This window comes from Macrotis lagotis, chromosome 1 (assembly GCF_037893015.1).
Source record: "Macrotis lagotis isolate mMagLag1 chromosome 1, bilby.v1.9.chrom.fasta, whole genome shotgun sequence".
In the NCBI taxonomy this organism is placed as follows: Eukaryota; Metazoa; Chordata; class Mammalia; order Peramelemorphia; family Peramelidae; genus Macrotis; species Macrotis lagotis.
In genome coordinates, this window is record NC_133658.1 from 515,444,770 (window position 1) to 515,458,390 (window position 13,621).

Consider the following 13,621-nt stretch of genomic DNA (forward strand, 5'->3'; position numbering starts at 1 on the left):
GTTCCTTTCTTTAATAAATATTTGTGTCTCTTTTACCATAGGCCAATGCTGGGTTTTTAAAAAGTTTTCCTTAATATCTTTTTGTCATTTTATTTCCCTTAGTATCTTTTTGAACCTCTTTTTTGTTTTGTTGTTTTTTTTTTTTTTGCAAGGCAATAGGGGTTAAATGGCTTGCCCAAGGCCACACAGCTAGGTAACTATTAAGTGTCTGAGACCAGCTTTGAACCCAGGTACTCCTGACTCCAGGGCCGGTGCTTTATCCACTGCGCCACCTAGCCGCCCCTTTTTGAACCTCTTTTAACCAAAGTTAATTCTCTTTTCATAATTTTCTTATATCATTTTCATTCCTTTCCCTTAATTTTCTTCTACCACTTTAACTGTTTTTTGGGGTTGGTGGTGAGGGTTAATTTTTAAACAAATACAAAATGAGAAAAGAAAAAAAGAGTACACATGGACACAGTAGAAAATTCAATATTAAAACAATAAATGACCATATTTCAAGAAAAACTATGAAAAATACTAGTTTTTCTTTTGTTCTTTACTAGGCACTTTTTATCTTGTCCCCTCCCAAGACTATAATTAACATACATACATACACACACACACCCTAGATAGATATCTATAAATATATTCACATATTCACCCATTTATATGTGTATATGTCAAACATATACATATGCCTACTTTCCAGGTGTTATTCATTTCTTTCTCTAGAGATAGATAGCATCTTTCTTTATCGGTCTAAATCTTTACATATTTTTCAAAATTTTTTTTTTAGGTTTTTTCAAGGCAAACGGGGTTAAGTGGCTTGCCCAAGGCCACACAGCTAGGCAACTATTAAGTGTCTGAGACGGGATTTGAACCCAGGTACTCCTGACTCCAGGGCCCGTGCTTTATCCACTACGCCACCTAGCTGCCCCTTAAAAACTGGTTAATTTTGAAAAACATGGGGGCGGCTAGGTGGCGTAGTGGATAAAGCACGGGCCCTGGAGTCAGGAGTACCTGGGTTCAAATCCCGTCTCAGACACTTAATAGTTGCCTAGCTGTGTGGCCTTGGGCAAGCCACTTAACCCCGTTTGCCTTGAAAAAACCTAAAAAAAAATCCTAAAAAACCCCTAAAAATTAACCAGTTTTTTACTTTCTACATCACAAGCAGCAATCCAACACAATCCTATTTAAGAGATTATCTGTAGAAGCTTCTTCCCATTTTTCTGCATTCCTTCTAAGTCTTGGCGACACTTGTTTTATTTACACAAGAAAATTTTGATTTAAAATAATAGAAATTTTCCCCTTTACACTTCAACATTGTTTCCACCTTATAATAGGGTTTAAAATCTGATACTGCTGAATTTCTTTCCTTTACATCTCAACCCCCCCCAAGTTTCCTTGAAATTCCTAACCTTTGTTCTTTCAAATGAACTTTGCTGTTATTTTTTCTACATTAGTAGGATAATTTTTTTTTAGTAATTTAATTGGGACAGCATTAGGCAAAATTTTTATTTTTAAAATTATATTGTTTTACCTATAAATAAAAATTATTCTAATTATTTAAATCTGATTTTATTTATATGAAAAGTGTTTTATGGCTATGTTTACGTAATTCCTGTCTGTTATGACAAGTATGCTCTCAGCTATTTTATACTGTCTAGTTATTTTAAAAGGGTTAAAATAATATTGAATATTGGTGACATATAATGTAGTTTCACTATTTTTCTCTTTTAATTAAATCTATTTTAGCTTTAGCTTTGAGGTCATGATTACACCTGTTTTTTTTTACATAGTAAATTCTACTACAGTTCTCTGTGAATCTCCCATTTATCTTGTTTCCTGAAAGAACATATTGCTGAATCCAATTTTTAATTATGTTATCCTTTTATGTTTTGTGGGTAGATTCATTCTATTCATATTCTAAATTATTTATTTGAGCATTTCTCTACTTTCTAATTTTCATCACGATTCTTCTCACTTATGTACCCTATTCCTTTTGATTCTTCTAATTTATTTCTGTCTGTTTGTCTTCCTAATTCCTTAAATCTCCCCTCCCTTCAAGAATCCTTCCCTCATAATCTATACCCTAGCCTTCTTATTTCTTGAATTCAGAGGATTATTATATTCTATTTAGATATATACAATTCTGGATGAGAATAAGATTACAATAATAACACTTTCCCCTCCCACCACATGACCCATTTACTTCTATATTAATTCTTCCTTTTTTATGCCTCATTTGTATAATAATTGCTCCTTTTTATCTCACAGTTTAATTTTTAGTCTCACCAATTCAATTCAAGACTTTCTTTCAATGGACCTAAAAAGTGATGAGTCATGAAGAGCACTGATAACGTTTTCTTAAGGAAACAATCTGACCTTCCTGAGTTCCTTATAAAATTGGTTTTTAAAGTTTACTTTATATTTCTCCTGGATTTTATGTCAGATTTTCCATTAACTTCTGCTATTTTTGTCACAAATACTTGACCTACCTTCCTTCCTTCCTTGCAATGGTGTTAGGTGGCTTGCCCAAGGCCACATAGCTAGGTAATTAGTAAGTGTTGGAGGCTGGATTTGAACTCAGGTACTCCTGAGGGCCGGTGCTCTATCCACTGCATCACCTAGCCACCCATGACAGTCTTTCAATTTGTTTAAATGTCCATTTTATTCCTCATTCAGGTTTATAGTTTATTTTGGTGTATATTATCCTTGGTCATAATCCCAGCTCTTCTGCTCTATGAAATGCAGTATCCTAAAACCTAGGTCTTAAGTAATTCCTATTATATTTCCATGCTATTTAAACTCTTTTATCTTATTGCTTGCAAATTTTCTCCTTAATCTGGGGGTTTTGAAACTTGATTAAGATATGCCTTTAAGTTTTCCTTTTGTGATCTCTTTCAGATGGTGATTGATGGATTTCTGTTCTGCCTTCTTGTTCAACAACTTCAGGGCCATTTTCAATGATAATTTCTTGCAATATTGTGTCAAGATTCTTTCTGTTGCTAGTACCTTTCAGAAAGCTCAATTAGTCTTACATTGTCTCTCCTGAATGTTATACAAATTGTTTTTCTGATGCGTTGTTTCACATTCTCTTCTATTTTTTCATTCTTTTGAATGTTTTATTATTTTTGGATGTCTCATGTCATTACTTTCTCATTATTCAATTCTAGTTTATAAGGAATTATTTTCTTCCTTAAGTTTCTGATTTTTTTTAGTTGGTTTTTTGTTTTTGATTTTCTTGGATTGCTCTTTTTCTTTTTCTAATTTTTCCTTAATCTCTCTTATTTGTTTTATAAGTCTTTTTTAAGTTCTTCCAAAAACTATTTGGGTTTTGAATCATTTGACATTTTTCATTGAAAAAGAAATGGTTGTTTTAGCTTTGCTATCTTCTTATAAATTTGAACCCAGATCTTCTCTATCCCCATAATAGTTACCGATAGCTGGGTTCTTTCTTATTTTCTTAGTCATTTTATTTTTATTTTGCTTTTAATAGCTATTAATATAATAATCAACTTTCAGTTCTGAGGTGTGAGGAATGATGATGTCTCGGGTTCTTTTTAATATTATTTTCTGGACTCTGTCCCAGCCCCTAGTGAAGCTGTGGCACAAAAGCTCTTGCTCCATAGAGTCTTTTCAGCTGTTCTCTCTGCCCTAAAATGCCAACAGGGTCCCTACCTCTCCACTATTGCACTCAGTGGGACCATATCAAGGCAGAACAGCTGTGCTTACTGTCTGTCCTTGAAAGTGGAAGGTCCTTCAGTCTTCTACTCAACTGTAAAGACCACCCAGCTCACCCTGAACCTGAGACTGAGGCAGCCTCCCAAACTAGCTTTCTGTTGTTTAGAAGTGTTTTTACTTCATTCAAGCTGAACTCCAAACCTGGAAGCAAAATGTTTTGGGAGCCTTCTCAAGTTGACTAAGCAAGACAGCTACTTTTCTCCTACTCTTGTTCATTTCTGCAGTTCTATATATTCTCTCTTTTTTCTTTCCTTGGTGGAGGAAATTTGGAGAGTCCAAAGCTTTTGGATCTACTCCAACATCTTCCTAAAATACTCTGCTCTTTAACTTTTCCAGGAATTCTTGTTGGGTTTGGGTTCAATTAGCATTTTTCTTTCAGGCTTTAATTGTAGCTGTTTCCACACTGTTGTGTTCTGAATTTGTCTTGGTTTTTTCTGTCACTGTAGGAGTCTTTTATGGGGTAGGGTAGGGTGGACTGTTTGCTCATTTTTCCAGCTTAAAATTTAACTTTGAACTTTTATGTTAATGCTAGCAATTTGTTCACCTAGGGGTGGAAAGGGACTGTTCTAAATTTCCAGGCTTTTTTAATATTGCTGTTTTTAGATTTAATTCAGGAGAGGGTCTGCAGGCTTTTGGTGCTTCCAAAGTGGTATTATCCTGGGAGAGGTGTAGTCACTATTCTCTTAGTCTGTGCAGAGACCCAGAAAGGGTCTCTGATCCTTTGAAATCACAAGATCTAGTGCTCCTGACTTTGAAACTGTAACCCCTCCTTCAAGCCCCATTCCCTGTTAAAGTGCTCTTTTTTGCTTTGGATTATGACTTTCCGCTTGGGGACTGTGACTCTGAATTTGGGTGGACAACAGTTACCAATCAATGCTAGCTGTAGCCAATGCCAGCAAAGAGTACCCTATAATCTTTCTGAGAAATTGTCTAACCTCTTAACTCTCTCTGGAATAAGAACTCCTGAAGCTGCCGCTGCCATCTGTTATTACTACCATTAGGATCCACTGCTAGTGCTCTGGACTGATGTCAACTCTGGTATCAGAGATCTTTCCTGCTAACGTCCTAAGTTGTCTTAGAATGGACATTCTGACCTTTTATTGGCCTGGCTGCTTCTAAATTTATTCTGAGACATTATTTTAAAGTTATTTGGAGATAAATGATGGGAAAGTTCATGTGTGTGGCTACCTCTCCTTTGCCATATTGGCTCTTCCTTAAAGAAGATATATTTGTAATGAACCCAGATGGTATAATTGTGTAACTTTCTCCAGTAGTGTTGAGCAGCATAGGAGAAACAGAAAAAGTGGATAACAACCAAGAGTTAGAATTTGGAAAATAGGACAAGATGACAAAGACTTGAGAATATTCTCCCCTCTTCAAACCACAGAGATGCCTAAAAGATATAGTTCTGACAACATTATTTCTGAACTCAAAATCTTCTGTGGCTTCTTCTTTTGTCTCTGAGAAAATACAAATTCCTTATCCTATGTTATCTTGCTATCCCAATCTATTCAAGTCTATTTTTCCAGCCTGGTGTCACACTATTTACTTCCTGATTCCATTATATCCCTTCTCCATAGCATACTACACTCCACATTTTCATCTGCTGAAAATTCTTTCTTCCTTCAAGAAACAGTTCAGGTAACTTTCCCAATTAATTCTTTCCATTTACAGAACTACAAAGCACACTATAGTCCCAATTCATATTGACAATGAGAATCTGTTCTATGACAATCTCAACCTTTTCTCTATCAAGTACTCACTCAGCCTTTACATAAAAAAAAAAAAAACCTTTATTGAGGGAACCAAATATTTTTCCCCTAGGTTTATTATAGAAGCCATTCATGCCTTTAAATTGCCCTATTAACTAAAAAAAGGCTATTTCCTTTATTAAGTTTAAATATGAGAAAAAAATTAAATCTGCCTCTATAAAACAAATTTACTACTTTTAGTGCATCATTCTGAATCCAGGTGGAAGACTTATAATCCCCCATTTGATAATCTTTCAAATATCTGACTGGTGTTCTCTATCTCCTCACTCCTTTTCTTCAGGCTGAATTAAAAATAATATGCAGTTCCTTAAATTCCATTCCTTTTCTAATATGATTTCAAGTATCCTTATCATTCTGGATGCCATAATTTAGATGTATACTGGACTTCTCAGAGACCTTAACTACAATAAGCTATGCACAATATTCCAGAGAATTCTAAACAGGTCAGAGTATATAATTGGAACCATCATCTCCCTTGTTCCCAACATTTTCTCTCAAAAGCCAGCATGAATATGTTAACTTTTTAGCTTACTGCACTGTGTTAAAATTTCACAAACATTAAAATTTCCTTCTTAAAAATTTTAGAATACTTTTTCTATATATTCCATTCAAACACACACATTCATATTCATATACATATATCTATATACACACATATTGTCTCCTATTAGAGTATAAGCTTTTCTTTTGCTCACTTACAGGTACAGATTTTTTGTTTATTCAATAAAATATTTCCTAAACATGAATTAAGCAAGATTGCATTTAAAAAAAATCAAAAACTTGAAAGAATTATCATGAAAATACAATAATTGGGAAAGAAAGCAAAACTTAAATTAAGCAGTCCTGAGAAAGTTGCTAAAAACTAGTAACTAAGTGACAATCATTTAGATTCAACATATGACAAATAGTTTGCTGAACTAACTTAAAGACATTGATAACAAAATAAGGTTAGACTTCCTCTCTCTAAAATAAAGATAGTTTTCACTTGCTAAAGTTATTATTATTATTATTTTTTTTACTTTTTTGATCACTCTGACAATGCTACAGGTCACAAATAAGGTTACAAAAAGATGTATTAACCTGCAGATCTACACTGTAGAAAACAGACCTGAAACAATATATGAAGGAGGGTGAGAAAACTCACAGAAGTCATTACTCCTTTTCATTTCATATGGTTTAGAAAGTATGAAAATAAAATTACTTAATAAATGACTATATAACATTGATGACCAGAAAAGGTCAGATTTAGCTTATTGTTTACATTTCTTTTAGTTATGCATGAACGTTATTCAATAAACAAACGTGTTCTACATTTTCCTGATTTTTATGGCCATTAAAAAGTTTTTAATATATTATAAAATCTTTAAGAAGAACAGATGAAAAACAACTATCAATTTTATCCATTGAGAATTTTTTGAAAAATAATTGCTTCAATCAACCAATAAGCATTTAGAAAGTGTTACTCTAGGCACTAGAAATTAAGGAGAGAAGTTAAATAAAAAGTTCTTGCCTTCAAAGAGCTTAAATTATATTTTGTGAGACAATATGTACATATTTAAGTCTATGTAAAATAAATACAAAATAATTTTTTGGCAGAAGGCACAAGTCAGGATGGGAGGGTGGCGGGGGGGTGGGGGTGGGGAGAAATCAAGGAAAGGATCTTGAAATCAAGCTTTTCCCATGCTAATAACTCCAAAGAATTAAGCACAGTACATTGGGTAAGAAGTTACGTAAAAGATTGTGTCTACTTGGACATTTTTTGGTGGCTTACAATTAAATCTAGGGAAAAAAAGTTTTTTTTAAAAGTGTCCCAGAAAACAAGTAGATTATAAGAAAATTTATCACAATATAAATCTCAGCAAACAATGCCTTTAATTGTCGATATATTTTACTGATAAAGGAAATGATAAAAAACAAACATGGGAAAACTTTTAAGGGCTGAGAGCAATTTAGACAATAATTAAAACATTAAACAAAACCAAATCTGAACTATTTAAGTTTAAACAATGCAACAATCATTCCTGAGCCCAGATGCTGCTTATTTGCCTAGGACAAAGGCCTAGAAGTGTACAGGACAGAAATGCAAACTGAGACATACCTTTAGGACATGGTCAAATCAGGAATTTGTTTACTTGTCAATTTTTTTCAAGTTTGTTTTTTTGCTTAAATTTTTTTTTTTAGGGTTGTAGAAGGGGATTAGAAATAGTAATCATCAAACAAAAATAAGTAAAGAGGGTTACACAGAAAAAGGAAAAGAACTGGAGAAAATGTCATTATTTTTATATAGAGATAGCCTCTAATGATGACAAAAAAAATTTTACTGAAAATTCATATACAAATGTAGTGTTATACCAATCATATTAACAGACTATTTTATAGGATTAGAGAAAATAAAATTCAACTGGATTAACAAAAGTTTAATAATTTGAAGGGAAATGATAGAATAAATGTAGAAATAAGGGTACCTACTATGGATCAGATTTCAAACTATTACAAAGCAGTCGTCATCATAATTATTTGGTACTGTATAAAAAACAGATCATCACAATGACACTGCATGACTTCAAAGAAAAAAATGTCATTCACTATTTGATAAACTCTAGGGTACAACTTAGTGAAGAAAAATATCTACTTATTAGATAAGAACATTTGGGAAAATTCAAAACTAGCTTGATAGAAAATACTTTTGCATCCCTATTTTACAACACACATAATAAGTTCAAGCTGGATATGTGACTGAAATCTCATTAAAAAATCCCCAAAATTAATAGGATGAAATGAGATACCTTTTATACCCATGATTAGAGGAAAAATTCTTAACCAAACAAGAGATTGCAAAAGATGAGACAATTTTGATTATATAAATTTTTTTTTTTAAGGTTTTTGCAAGGCAAATGGGGTTAAGTGGCTTGCCCAAGGCCACACAGCTAGTGTCTGAGACTGGATGTGAACCCAGGTACTCCTGACTCCCAGGCTTTATCCACTGCGCCACCTAGCCACCTTGATTATATAAAAATTTAAAAGTTTGCATAAACAACATCAATAAGACTAAAGGGAAACTGTTAAATGGGAAAGAAAAGAAATCCATGTATAGTAGAGATCTCTAGTGAAAGTATACCATCCCAGATGAATACACAAATACCCAAGTCAAAGAATCTTTGACTGAAAAGTAAGTAGGCAAAGGACTGATAAATAAATGACAAAAAAATTCTATCACTAAGAAAAATAAAAATTACAATTCTGAGGTTTCACTTCATAACCACCAAATTGGTAAAGATGATGAAATATAGAAACAAGAAGTGTTAGAGAAACAAGATGTTATTCATCCAGTTAAGACAATAATTAGAATAACCACTGAGATGGAATATACAAAAAGTTACTAAAACTTTCCATATATTTTGTCCTAACAATCCTACTAGTGGGTAACTATCCCACATATGTAAATGACAGAAAGTTTCCAAAGACATGACCATTCATAGCAACATTCTTTATAATAGTAAAATAATCTGCTAAAATGATTATAACTGGGGAATAGATTAAAAAAAGTGGCATAGTAATGAAATGAAATACTATGTCATATAAAACAATGAATAGGAGGAATTTAGAGAAATATAGTAAGGCTTGTATGAAATGATAGTGAAGCAAGTAAAACAAGAATAGCTACAACTACAATAATACAAAGGAGAACAATTGAGTCATCCATATTCAGATTATGCAAAAATCTAGTTTTCCTTTTATATAACCAATGGTAAAACACATTATCTTTCAATAGAAAAGTTGAGTATGACGGAAATAGAATTTATATGCCAAAAGCCACAGTATCAGTTGGTTTTATTTAACTGTTAGGGGAGAGACTAATTAGAAAGGGATGAATATATAAAAACAATGAAGATCAATACATTTTACAGTATGATAAAGAAAAGGATAAGGATAGATAAGTCAATTTTTTGAGGCCAAAGGGACCTTAGATATCATCTAGTCCAACTCTTTTATTTTACAGATGAATAAACAGGCTAAATCAAACTGATTTGCCTAGGTAATACAAAGATAATACAAAATACGTAGTAAGAATCAAGAGGAGTCCATGTAGTGTCATTCCTCCTAATGTTTTCTCAGGTTAAAAAAGGGAAAAATGCAAAAGTGTTACTTATAGTCAAAACATCTAGTCACTACATATTATAAATTGCAATCATACTGCATAAAATATGTTAATATGGGAAATTTAATTTGAAAAAGACTTACCTATGTGGACAACCTTGGCAAATCTTCTGATCAGCAAAGGAACCACCTAAGACTTTACTTAGCATAGCAGGATGTCCCAGTGCTTTTAAAGCTTCATCTAAACTATCCACCAAAGAATTAAAAAATTCTAAAGCATCATGTTGTTCACGCAGGTTAACAGGTTCACCCCAAAGCCTAATTTAAAACAAAATAAAAGGAAAGTATTATTTTCATAAAATATTTTACAGAAAAAAGTTAACATTGTAAAGGCTACTTGTAAAGGATATGCACCAATATACCCTAAGATTAAGCCATTAAGTAACTAAATAAATAAATAAATAGTATATCCAAATGATCTTCACAGGATATAATCAAAAAGATTTTACTCCCAATGCTAAAAGATGTGTAATGCTTCAAATATCAGGCAGAAAAATATGGATATTTGCAAAGCTAATGGAGCTATCATTAGGAAAAGATAATATAATAGATATAATATAATAAAGAATATCCTGATAAAGTTAATGCTATAAAAATCTATATTGGTGGTAAACAAATTTTTATTTTTATTATGACCTCATGTGACAGAATTCTGATAGACATAAATGATATGTTTCCTCCAATCTCAAGCCACTCATAAAATAGGCTCTTGCTTTATGGGAGTCTGCTAAACTTCAAGGATGTTCTTGTCTTTATTTACAAGGTATAGGTTAAAGTAAGGGTGTAGCTTATTTTATCACTATAGACTCTCCTTCAAATTTGCATATAAAAATTTAAAATTTGCCATGATATCCATCATTTATTTATTTGTTTTTGTAAGACAGTGGGGTTAAGTGACTTGCCCAAGGTTACACAGCTAGGTAATTATTATGTGCCTTTAATAGGATGAAATGAGATACTTTTTATACCCATGATTAGAGGAAGAATTCTTAACTAAACAAGAGATTGCAAAAGATGAGACAATTTTGATTATGTAAAAATTTAAATGTTCGCATAAACAACATCAATAAGACTAAAGGGAAACTGTTAAATGGAAAAGAGAAGAAACCCATGTATAGTAGAGATCTCTAATGAAAGTATACCATCCCAGATGAATATACAAATACCCAAGTCAAAGAATCTGACTGAAAAGTAAGTAGGCAAAGGCCTGATAAATGACAAAAAAATTCTATCACTAAGAAAAATAAAATTTACAACAATTCTGAGGTTTCACTTCATAATCACCAAATTGGTAAAGATGATGAAATACAGAAACATTCAAACTCAGGACCTCCTGACTCCAGGGTGGTGCTCTATCCAGTGCACCAACTAGCTGCCCCAATAGTTCATTATTTAAAGGAAAACCCTGTAAAGACACTATGTATTAAAAAACAAACAATGCCTAATTTGCTTTTTGTTTTTTTTTGGGGGAGGTGGTGGTAGCAGAAATCTAGCAGATAAAGTTATCTGTTTACAAAGCATTAGAATTCAAGAGAGACATGGCTGTATAGTTTCAGAGTTGAGAGATCAATGAAATCATAGGATCTGTTGAAATCAAGAAAGGTTTCATAGAAAAAAAAGGACCCAAATAAAAACCTTGGAGAATAAGACTATAGTGCCAAAGTAAGAAAGACTACAGTGCCAAATAATAACGAGAACAAATTGCCCAGAAGAAAAAGACAACAAACAGTATCAAAGAATAGAGAAGGATTAAGACATAACAAAATCCTTCAAAACTTGCCAATGTTCACTCTAGTTATCTAATCTTTGGTATGGATGATCAAGTTTAAGTGGTCACATGCAGAATGTTAGCAGATTTAAGAAAATTATTTTATTTAATACTTAAATGTCTAATTAATCATATTAGACATTTAAAAAACCAACCTTTCTATGATGTTTCAACATTTTTTGTTGGTTTTGCAAGGCAATGGGGTTAAGTGACTTGCCCAAGGTCACACAGCTAGGTAATTATTAAGTGTCTGAGGTCACATTTGAACTCAGGTCCTCCTGACTCCAGGGCAAGTGTTCTATCCACTGTGCTACCAAGCCGCCCCTCAACATAATTTATATTCAAGGTCAGTTATCTGAATTATATTAGTCTTTATAATCTATATTAGAACAAAGTAAAAGTTTATTTAGTAAAGTAAAAATCATAAACTAAATCTCAGTGTACATTTCAGGGGAAGTCTTCACTTAAAATGTTGAACTGACAGATTTCTTGTTAAATTCTTTTTACATAACTGAAATTTGGTTTGTAAGTCATTGAGATCTCAGTGTGACCTAAATAAGATGCAGCTGGCCTCTGACTCTAGAGTCTTTTATCCTATGGACATTTTATCAATAGGTTGTAAGATTTGGCAAATAAGAAATTATTGGTAATCTTTAAAGAGAAGAAATTTAGTGATGAATTTTGCTCTGAAAAGGAAGAGATACAAGGATGATAACTTGAATGAGGGATAAGGGAGGATAAAAGGATAATAAGGAGTGGGGGATATTTTGGTATATTTGTAAAAGAGAAGGAGGCAGTAGATAGGGAGAGATTGAAGATTAAAAAAAATGGTGAGAGACTAGAAGAGAGAGGAGATAGGGAAGAGGGGAAGGGGATATGAAGAGGAAAAAGAAAGCAAAAGTTAAGAGACAATGAAGAGGAAAAATTGGGTAAGAGGACAGACAAAACACAGCAAGAAAAAAAGGAGAGAATCAAACTAGAAAGCTCTTGATGGAGTTGGATGCAAGAAAGTTAAGTATAGAGTTTTGATAAAGGAAGAAAGGTATCTCTTTCTCAAAGAAATCGAGATATTAAATAAAGTTGGGTTTTTTTTGGCTGAGGCAATTGAGGTTAAAGTGACTTGCCCAGATATTAAATGTCAAGTATCAGAAACTGGATCTGAACTCAGGTCCTTCTGATCCAGAGTCAATGCTCTATTCAATATACCACCAAGCTGCTCTATATTAAACAAAGTTTTGGAGAAAAAGATTGAGAAGAGTAAGTTCACAATGGATGACAGTGAAAAGAGTAATGGATGTGGATTTGAATCCTACTTTGGTCACTTACTTCTTCCTAGGGGAAATCTTGGGAAAGGCCTCTCTGGGCCTCAGTTTTCTCATCTACAAAAGAAGAAGGTCTCAATGAATGACATCTAAGGTCCCTTCAAGTTCTGAATCCAGAAACTGGCATTGGTTCTATTTCTTGGGTGAAGTAGGAGGCTAAGTTCTTTGCTGAAAGCAATTGAGTGGAGTGGGTAATGTGAATGCTTGGAGAAAAAGAATATTTGAAACAACTATGGCAGGGAAAAGAATGACTAATTTTGGAAGAATAAAGGGGCTATTACATAGTAAGGATCAGCTGAGTCTAGAGACATTTAGTGGATCTACCAGTAACATCTGTCTGCCTTCCTCCAATGACTTCTGGGAGTACTGTCTGTTACGAGTGGGGTGAAGGGTTGGAGGTGATTGAGGCCTAGGATTGGAGAAATATAAGGAGGGCCAGGAAAAGGTGCAAGGGGTTTGAAAGTTAGAGACTATTCAAACAATAAAAAGCAGAAATAATTAACTAGAGGGCCAGAACTCTGAAGTATAAAAAAAAAAAAGAGGCCAGAACACAGGCAGGAGACTGAAACAGAAGAAAGGTGTGAAGGGATAGATCACAGAACAACAATGAACAGGTGCAGGTAGAGGGAAGGACAGGGAAAATGGGATGTTGGACAAAAGGTAAAAGAATTTTAGAGTTCTGATTACACAGACACTTATTTAAGGGAAACAGTGAGATTATGGGTATGTGCATTCTTATACATGGCTCAGGGAGAGTGAAAATGAAGGGTATGTGAACTGAGGTTAATAAACTGGGAAAGCTAAGATGTCTGAAAGGAAATCAACGTAGACAATACAATCCCCAAACATAAACCTAGGGCATAAGATACAGGACA

General features: G+C 33.3%; 1 protein-coding gene across 5 annotated transcripts in view; it reads right to left on the minus strand.

Moving 5' to 3' along the window:
• The window catches only part of USP9X (ubiquitin specific peptidase 9 X-linked), a 174,239-nt gene that overhangs the window by 29,347 nt on the left and 131,271 nt on the right, over positions 1-13,621 (minus strand). For all 5 annotated transcript variants that reach the window (XM_074214169.1, XM_074214168.1, XM_074214167.1 and 2 more), the window contains exon 32: positions 9,741-9,914. In XM_074214169.1, the coding sequence (XP_074070270.1) occupies positions 9,741-9,914 (174 nt within the window). The remainder of the gene's footprint in view (positions 1-9,740; positions 9,915-13,621) is intronic.